Below are 10527 nucleotides of genomic sequence, written 5' to 3'. Positions count from 1 at the left end.
GCTGCCACCGGATATTTTCGTTATGTCATTAGGTCTGAAGAATGATATTGCAAGGTTATGTCATTTCTCTAGTCTCAGACCCCCTCACCTCTTGACTTCATAAACTCTAAATGCCGCTCTTTCCTTAACCATGGTGATGTTCGTTCAGGTAGATGATAGGTGTTTCCGGGGCATCGTCAAAGCTGCTGCCGCTCGCTACATACAGGGTGAGATGAAAAAACTGCAACCAACTTCAGACTACTGTCATTTCTAAGCCACTCCTTCCAGTTACAGCTCATTATATTGTTCACAAGCGTACAAAACATTTTTGTGAGAACTTTCCAGAAAAAAAGTTATTCGTGATGGAATTCAAGCGTGATAGTGTGATTTCTTTATATTTGGCTGGAAAACCACAAGTGGCTATCATTAGAGCACTCTAGCATTTAAATGTGAATAAATCTTTTGTGTCTCGTACCATCGCTCGTTAGCGTGATACTGCAGGCGTAGCCCGACGTCATGGAAGTGGAAGAGAACAGCATAAGCAGAGATGGTTCGTAAAGTAAAGAAACGACTTGATCGAAACCCGCGTCGCAGTGGCCGAAAAATGGCTCGTGAGCTGAACATATCGCAATATTCCATTCGGCAAATATTGAAAAATTAGCTCGGGGTAAAGCCATTGAAATTCCGAAAAGTATAAGAACTTACTTCGCAACAGAAAGAACATAAAATAGACTCAAAAGAGCTAAGAGTTGGTTCGCTTGGACGAAAATGGTGAATTGCCAAATTTGATTTTCTCCGATAAAAACATTCGTTGTCCAGCAGTTTTTAAACAGACAAAATGATCGTGTTTACTTGCCAAAGAGGTCAGCTGAAAATGTGCACCTTCGGTTGACCGCCAGAACTCAAGCGCCGGCCATTGCGATGGTGTGGTCCGCCATAACAGCCGATGGTCGCTCTCTGCTCTGTATTAAACGACCGTGGCATCAGAATAAATGCCGAATATTATCGCGAAAGTATTCTGGAGGGTGTATTAAAGCCTTGGGCACGCAAATATTTTGACCGCAGACCTTGAACGTTCTAACAGGACTCAGCACGCGTCATCCAAAATGAGGTTCCTCGTTTCATTTGCTGCGGAATGGGCAAAAATACTGCAGAGCAAAATTCGGGCAGCGTGTGACGGTTCATTGGCCGTTTGAAGGCCGTAATTCGTGCCAAAGGTGACCAATTCGAAGAAATCTAAACTTATTCTAAAAGTCGTTCAATAAAATTAAAAAAAAAAAATTAAAAATTTTGGCATTTTACTTTGTTGCAGTTTTTTATCTAACCCTGTACATAAGGATTCGAAGGTCTTACCGATGCAGCAGCATAATAAAATGCTGTCGTTGCAATATTTGCATGAACGTTGTATACAGAGCCTTCGTCCACGCTTATAAGGAAAGGCCTTCATGATCTAGAGAGGAAAGTAAAAGTTATAGATTAGCTGTTTATCAAGCCGGATGATTGACGTGGAGGTAAAATACAAAAATATCTAAAAAGCCATTAGACCGGGCTCCCAATGCCGCCTTCGTCCCTACAGATAAGCCAGCAAACGGATAGAGCTAGAATACCAAAATTTGAAATGAGGATCGTTAAGGGTGTTGTAGAATATATGTACGTACCAAAGGTTTTTTGAAAATTCGAACTGAAAGGGTGCTTAAAAAGGGAACTAAATTTGGTAACATTTGGTATTATTTAAAAAAATCCTGAAATTTGGCATAAAAACTATGTTTGGAAAGTCGGCTTACTATAAAGAGGTGGTTTTGGGTAAATGGTTAAAGATTGAAATTTAGTATAAGGGTTATTTTAGTATGAACTGGACTCAATTGTACTGATTTTGGCATGGTGTTTGGAAACAAAACTGGAATTATTAATTTTGATATTGAGAACCCTGTGAGTGTATAGTGTTCAGATAGGGAGGTGAATTTGGAAATGCATGCTATAAACTATTGCACTGGAAGAGTTCAACAAGGTCCCTGTATGCACCCCAATTTCCAATTTGTAGATTGTGTGTACAAAAATCCCAATCCTATTAAAATCTCGACACGGATCGAATATAAATAAAAGACACTTCTCTTAGAAACTACAGTATTTTTTATTGTTTTCTGTTTATTTGCTGGATCATTTTTTGGTATAATTTAATACAGTAAGGGAGGAGTATTTTCTTTTTAGAAAGTCTTTTAAGAAATTCTAAGTATTCGTTTCGACTTTGTATTTGTATCTGATGTTGTTGTTGCTGTTTTTATTCTTTTGTATAAAAAAATAAAAATTACGTTTACACTCTACGATACTTATAGGTTATACACAAAAAGTATATATTTCTTTTCATTTGTCTTGCTTCTGTTTACAACAAAATTGTTTGTTTGTTTTTCTTGATTTTTTTTTGTAAAAAAAAATAATTAATTTTTAAGAATCGAAATAAATTAAGACGAACAAAATTTGTGCAATTTATACTTACAAAATTGAGCGTGATTATGATGATGAAGATACATAAGACATTTACAAATTATATTTTGTATGTGAATAATAAAAACAAATTAAAAAAAGCGTAACAGAATAATAATAATAACAAAAAAATATTATTATTTTTTAAAAATAAAAAAAAAACATAATTAAATTAATGGCAAAAAATAATAATAAATATAAATATAGCATCCATAATAAATTATGTTTTATAATAGCATTGAGGAAGAGCTAAACAATAATAAAAAAATAAAAGCTTATTTGGAGAAATACAAGCCAAGGTATTTCTATGCAGTATTCATTGTTTTTTTTTTCTTGTTTGATATACATAATACTATAAATAAATATGTATGAGAGAGAGAGAGGATATATAGTTGCATATTCATATTTGAAATGTTTCTCAAGAGAGGAAGATGTTGTCCAGTGTTTCATGGGGATTGAAAATCCCTTCCAAAAATATTTGAAATTACATTGGATTCTTTCATATTTTTTGTTTTCTCAGGATATTTTTAACTGGCCAAATTCTGAATCTACTGCAAAATTGTTGAGGTCTTTGGCGATTTTATATTTTTTCTTTGCAGTTTGGATTCAATATTTTGAGAAACACACACACATTAAATGATGGAATATACAAACATTTATGTAATGTAATCTATGATAATGCCTTTTTTTGTTTTAAAAATTGGAAAACGTTCAACCAATCGCTTCGTTTCGATTTCGAATTGTCCATTGTCTCGTTTTCTCCATTTTTATAATCTAGGCGACTATGAAAGGAGATTGATACATTTGGTTTTTGACTTGATTAAATGTTTGTGATTAAAAGATGATTGGCGATGATGACGATGATGATAAAATAATATCATTTGTGATGTTTACATTAAAAAAACACATGGATAAAAGATGCATTGCAAAAAATGCCTATAAAGTTGACTTTTTGAACTTAGAGAGAGAAGAATGATGCTGTGACCATGATCATATATTTATGAAAGCTCCCGCTTGGTTTTTTAGGCTTTCATCAATAGATGCGGCTCAGATCGCAGGGAATCGGTTAAATATTGTGTCTTCATCGTTTTTTGGAAATAACGTTTTTCATTCGGCGAATTGACATTGTAAACGATGGGCCTTACGCCCACGTTGCGCCACAGTTCAGCAATGTGTCTATCAAAAAGAGACGGGAGAGGAATTGTTAATTTTATAAAAAATAATTAAAATTTATTAACACTTACAGATTGAATTCCTCCTTGGATAGGAAAACTACGCTTATGCCAATTACAGGGGAAATTATATTACGGAAGAAAGCACCATATATTGAGGTAATTAAAGTTGAAGCTTTGAGCAGCGGCAAAGCAAGAGATTTTTCAGTCCACAAACCGCAAATTACATCGGGGTTTACCTTGCGTAACTGTAAAATTATGAAAAAAAAAAAACAACAATTATAAAAAAATATGGGATACAAATTAAATTTTATTATAAATGTAACTTGTAGAAATTTGAAAATTGAAGACATGGACCTGCATGCGCAGTTTTCTGTCACAGGCTGTAGTACCCATTACGAACTTCAAATACGAAATTTGAAACAATTCCGGTGAATAAAGTCGCTGAAATCATAAAAATACCGAAAATCGGGAGGTACCATTACATAGGGGCTATGCAAAGACGTGGACCTGCATACACAGTTTTCTGTCACAGGCTGTAGTACCCATTACGATCTTCAAATACGAAATTTGAAACAATTCCGGTGAATAAAGTCGCTGAAATCATAAAAATACCGAATATCGAGAGATACCATTATATGGGGACTATACGGACACGTGAACTTGCATGCGCAGTTTTCTGTTACAGGCTGTAGTACCCATTACGAACTTCAAATACGAAATTTGAAACAATTCCGGTGAATAAAGTCGCTGAAATCATAAAAATACCGAATATAGGGAGGTATCATTATAGAGGGGCTATGCAAAGACGTGGACCTGCATACGCAGTTTTCTGTCACAGGCTGTAGTACTCATTACGATCTTCAAATACGAAATTTGAAAGAGTTCCGGTGAATAATGTCGCTAAGATCATCAAAATACCGAATATAGGGATTCACCGTTATATGGGGGCCTGCATACGCAGTTTTCTGTCACAGGCTGTAGTATCCATTACGATCTTCAAATATGAAATTTGAAAGAGTTCCGGTGAATAAAGTCGCTGAAATCATAAAAATACCGAATATCGGAAGGTACCATTATATAGGGGCTATACATAAACGTGGACCGTCAAGGCCCATTTACGAACTCAAAAAGCCAAGTGGCAAAATACACATGTGTGTAAAATTTTAACCTTCTATCTCAATTCGTTCGAAAGATAGCCTGATTATAACAGACAGACAGACGGACATCGCCAAATCGTCTTAGAATTTTATGCTGATCAAGAATATATGTATATATACTTTGAGGGATCGAAAAGTTATATTTCGAGGTGTTACAAACGGAATGACAAACTTAATATACCCTCCATACTATAGTGGAGGGTATAAAAATGTAGGACTCGTAATTTTACTGACAAAAAACAAAACAATGTCTAAACGGGATTATGTTAAACCCGAATTCGGTAAAGAGCGAAACAGATCAAAGCTTCAGAATTGTGACTTCGACGTGAAAACACAACCCTGTTAGCACTTGTGGCTGAAAACAGTGTTGTATTTTCTCATTTCGTGTAGCCAAAAATGGCAACATTGTTGCAATTTTACGCAGGAGTCACGATTTGAGCTTTGGTCGAATTTTAAGGCGCTTACAAATTTGGAAGAATACTTTTTGACAAGTCTATTTTCTATCATTGTCAGTTCCCTGGCCGATTCGATGCCCTGAGATTCTGATCTTTAAAAATTAAATATTAAGTCTATCTGATTACTTTATCTGCCATAATTGGAACATTAGATAGGTTTTAAGGATCATGCGGCAAATGTTTCAATTTAATTTAAACTTACCTGATATATAGTTACTGGAGATCTTGTTATAACGATAATTCGTTCTATAAATACAGCATTTATGCTGGCCTTCAATTTTTCAATCATTTGTGAGCTATTATCTGATATGTATAAAAATACGGTTAATCTATTTTCTTCTAAATACTCGAGCAATTCTTGCAGCGTCAAAACATATTCGGCTTCAAAGTGTTTGCTGAAATGAAGAAGAAATTTGTTGGAATTAATTTCAAAATTTAATTTATACAATCCCCAAACACTACTTACCCCATTGGATGTAGTTCGGCAATATTGATTTTCTTCAGCGATTCCAATGTGTGCACCGCTATGCTTCCCGATAGACCAGCCTTTTCCAACGTCAAACGATTGACGATGACAATTTGACCGCATGCCGTCAATCCGGCGTCGACTAGAACATTGCGATATCCTCGGGCGACACACTGTAGAAAAGACAATTAAAGGTGGGCTAGTAATGTTTTTGGTATTGGTTTTCTCTCTAGATATTTTAAATTAATGGGAAACTTTTATTTGTCTTTTAAAGTGGCACGTGACTATATCAGCCCTGTCACACCTAATGATGTCACTAAGCACATAAACGAAGAGGTGGTAGATTAATTTAAATTAAATAAAAAGAAAAAGCTCAAACGTAAAACAAATATTTGCCTTCAAATGACTAAACCAACCACCAATTGGTTCTCGATGGATAATTAGACTAAAGGCGGCATTTTACATAAATGCAAATTTCGTTTGAACACAAAAGGGATTTTCATTTGCATTGTTTCGTGTTCAATCTGCTCGATTTTCATAGTTTCCACATCCAAGAAGGGTTGTGTAAAGTTTGGGGAAATAGAATATGAAATAAGATAGGAAAAACCCGTTTGGAAATCAATTTATGAAACGATATTCTATGAAATTACTCGCCACCTAGTTAAAAACGTTGGGCGCCAATTGTACCTGTAGTGAATCTGTGATTTGTCTATGATAATAATTGCTTATTATACCCTCCACCATAGTATGGACGGTATATTAAGTTTGTCATTCCGTTTATAACAAATATATGTTGTGTCTGCTGGACTTTTTGTATTGAAAATGGGCCATGTAGGTCCACGTTTTGGTAAAGCCCCCATATAACGGTACCTCCCGATATTCAGTATTTTGATGATTTTAGCGAAAATTTTCACCGGAATTGTTTCAAATTTGGTATTTGAAGTTCGTAATGGATACTACAGCCTATGACAGAAAATTGTCTGTGCAGGTCCACGTCTTCGTATAGCCCCATATAAAGGTACCTCCCGATATTCGGTATTTTGATGATTTCAGCTACATTATTAACGATTTTTTAAAGGTTTATAGTCTCTAATTCGAACTTTTGAGCATCTTGTCAACTGGTAGGGGCTAGGCAGCACGAGTTGTTGATCACCAACGCTAATTATACCCTCAACCATATGGCTAGAGAGGGTATATATGATTTGATACGGCCAAAACGTGCATCATCGAAATAAGGTTCACGTTTTAGTATAGCCCAAATATAACATTACCCCCATATACTCGGTATTTTCATGATTTCAGCTACATTATTTACCGGAATTGTTTCAAATCTCGCATTCGAAGTTCCTAATGGGTACTAAAGCCTGTGACAGAAAACTGCGTTTGCAGGTCCACGTGTTCGTATGGGCCCCAACATATAACTGTACCCCCCAAAATTCGGTATTTTTTAAATTTTAACAGAATTTGTAACGGATTTTATTTTTTATACCCTCTACCATATGGCTAGGGAGGATATATATCATTTGATACGGCCAAAATGTGCCCAATCGAAATAACGGTTTTAGAACCTAAGTGTCTTTGCACCAAATTTTTTTCAGGGCATTTGGATTCGATTGAGCGATGTCCTGTCTGTCCAAACTTGGTACATTGTCATATTATTATCAAACATAGATCGAGTTCTGAAAGGGTATATATCATTTGATACGGCCAAAACGTGCCTCTCTCTTTGAACCAAATCAGTTTCAGGACATTTGGAGTCGATCTAGCGATGTCCGTCTATTTGCCTGGCTGGATCGAAAACTCTCGAGGGAAGTATGCGATTTGGTCCAAACTTGTTACGTTGTCATATTATTATCAAACTTAGATCAACTTCGGAGATGGGCAATATCGGCCAACTCCTGTTACCTCCCCCACAAAAGTGCAAAATTTTGACAGAAAAAAATTTGCCTTACAGAACAAGAAAGGATCACCCGATTTTGTTCAAACTTTGAAAATCCCAATATTTGTATCTGTGCCAGGTTAGAGGAGAAAATGCACAATATCGGTTCATTTTATCAAATACCTCCCCCACAAAGGGTCAACATTTGAAGTGGTTATAACACTTATAAAATGTGATGTAAGTGTCCGATTGTCTTCGAATTACACACATCACAATATTTTTAGTAACCCAAGAACTAGTGTGAAGATGGAATACCCTCCCCCACAAAGGGTCACAATTTCCAAAATATCCACGAGAGTCATAAAAAACGAAATTAACATCCAATTCCATTCAGACTCGGCACAACTCAATATTTCCATCAACACAAGATCTGTACTAAAGATGGTTAATATCGGACCATTCCTTCTGATACCTCTCCCTCAAAGGGTCAACATTTTGAATATTCATGAAGCTCATAAAACGTGAAATTTACATCCGATTCCATTCAGACTTGTCACAACTCAATTTTTCCATCAACACAAGATCTGTTACAAATATGGTAGAGATCGGACGATTCCTTCTGGTACCTCCTCCACAAAGGGTCAAAGTCTTAAAGGGTCAGATACGAATTGGTCAATATTGGCCAACTGCTTTCAACAGTTTGAATAATCACAACCTAAGGCTGTTCGAAAATATCTTCATGATCTAGTAGTTACAGAACTGAGTTCTTATGTCAAAGTGTCTATTAGGAAGGATTGAGTAGCATTCATACTCAAGAATTTGAAGAAAATACTGAAGATACTTTAAATATACGGTAATCAACACTCAACTAATAGAATGAAGACGAGTACAGCTGAAAGAGCCTTCATCTGGAGGTAAATCTAAAACGGTGACTGTGATATTTTCTAATACGTTTTATTTCAGAAAATATTTTCTCTATCGCTTTTCTCAAAAAATAAGAATATACATTTTAATAAACGAAGAACACAAATATTTCTTCCTAAGAAGTGGATGGTTTTTTAAAATTGTAGGGTTTCCTCACGATGACGATTAAAATTAACCGGCTTTTGTTGCGACCTCATTAAATGTGTTATCTCTGAACACACCCCTTTGGAATGTACAATGTGTATTCCAATTGGAAACAATCTTAAACGAAACAAGAAAATTAAACTCAAATTACAAATTACATTTTACAGAGACAAATATCTACGTTAATTTATCATAGCAAGCAATTATGTACGCCGGTCACATAAAAATTGCACGTTTCAACAGCTTGTAAGGAAGGCATTTACTCCTAGTTTGTCTGTTTCTTCTTCTTCTCCTTTCTTTTCCACATGTGGTTGTTGAAGGGCATCACCATAAAAGTTAACATCTGTTCAACCCCCCGAAGTCAATGCTATGCTCTTAACAGTCTTAAAGTTACCGTTATTCATACCAACCACCTAAAATACAATATTTACTCTCTCTGCATTCTCTTTCACAAACACTGAGAGCGAGGGGCGAGCAGTCATTCATGTATACACCACCACACAATGGCCACTTGTCTACCCCTCTGACTAAACAATAACGTCATTGCTGTTAATTTCTTTGCAATTTTATCGTAGCCTATGCATGATTGTTTGCCCGACTTTCCCCCCACCCCACTTTTGACTCAAGAAGTACTCACCTTTTTCAATGCCGCTTTCGAGTTTTCTGGAGCATCATAACCAGCACCCCTATGGGCTATTGGCCAAAATGACAGATCTTCTGGGTAGAGACCTTGACTGCCAGAGGCCAACAGGCGTTGCAGACGTTTCTCGTCTGGACTTCGCAGCTTGACAAATTTCGAGAGCACACATATAACCACTAATAACACCGTAATCCATGGTATGCCGGCTGATGCCAAATTACACATCACCCAGAACACATTGAAGAGAAACGTTAGGAAACTAAATGAACAACATAAAAGTTGATAGAACATCTTAAGGAGAAACCAAAATATGGTGAAAATATTCATTCAGCTGTGTTGTTGTTGTAGTAACTTTGTCAAGAGAAAAAAACACTAAAAATACTGCAATGATAAAAGAACGAAGAAAAAGACAAACACACACACAAACATTAAAAACTGAATGTCTTATTAGAATGGGGATTTTCTTCTTAGTTGTAGGTTGTTTCTTTTTATTTGTTCACAATTGGTCTGGTTGGTATTTTATAATGCGATGTGGTGTACTGACCCAATTCAATTTACAAAATTTAGGGTGTCTATACGAAAACAACACACGGAAGACCACTCACACTCACTGGCGCTGCCACTGGTAGTTTGGTTAAATGTATACTTGCAAATTCTATTCTAATTTATATCTTTAACTTCGTTTGCGTTAATTAATTTTCGAGGGAGTTGTTAGTTTTGTCGTCTAGTAAGATAGTTGCCGTCTAGCACCACCGAGTTTTTTCTTTCGTTAGTAGTAGTACAAAAAGGACTTTCTTCCGTTTCCTTCCTCGATAATTTTTGGCATTTTTCTAGCTCACTCTCACTGCTGCTGCTTCCGTCTGATTTAGGGTTAGCTACGTCGACTTTTGTCCAATCGATTATGATTAAAAAAATCAAGGTAGATCGAAATCGATTTGTTTGATTAATCGATATTGTATGAAATCACACATAATATGGCGTTTCCACTGCACTTGATTCGTTCGCTATTCGTTGATTGACCCTTAACTATGGAAAACGACTTAATTCTCCATACAAATTTCCCGAGCGAACACCCATGGTCTGTTCCAGAAAAACTCATGGTCTGTTCCAGAATCTACTAATTTTGCAGTAGATTTTCATCAAGCGAAAATCGGTTATCGCAGTTTTACTACTTTGAAGTTCTTCTATGACAAAAAACTTTTTTACCCAAGTGACGAAATCGTAAGC

The 10527-nt window shown here is 35.9% G+C and overlaps 1 protein-coding gene across 2 annotated transcripts; it reads right to left on the bottom strand.

The window, feature by feature from the left end:
* Nucleotides 1-2405: 2405 nt before the first annotated feature.
* On the bottom strand, nt 2406-10185 carry LOC101897601 (glycerophosphodiester phosphodiesterase 1). Of its 2 annotated transcripts, none has more exons than XM_059128553.1 (6): nt 9845-10185; nt 9298-9681; nt 5714-5886; nt 5450-5642; nt 3705-3880; nt 2406-3636 (listed from the first exon to the last, which is right to left on the bottom strand). In XM_059128553.1, the coding sequence occupies exons 2-6, from the start codon at nt 9625-9627 to the stop codon at nt 3483-3485; spliced, it is 1026 nt and encodes a 341-aa protein (XP_058984536.1). In that variant the 5' UTR covers nt 9628-9681; nt 9845-10185; the 3' UTR covers nt 2406-3482. The 2 variants fall into 2 exon arrangements, with proteins under 2 accessions (XP_058984536.1, XP_058984537.1); XM_059128554.1 differs by having other exon boundaries at nt 9906-10185.
* Between the last annotated feature and the right edge of the window lie 342 nt (nt 10186-10527).

Source organism: Musca domestica, unplaced genomic scaffold (genome assembly GCF_030504385.1).
Source record: "Musca domestica strain aabys unplaced genomic scaffold, Musca_domestica.polishedcontigs.V.1.1 55, whole genome shotgun sequence".
Lineage (NCBI taxonomy): Eukaryota > Metazoa > Arthropoda > Insecta > Diptera > Muscidae > Musca > Musca domestica.
This window is presented reverse-complemented; position numbering and strand designations above follow the sequence as displayed.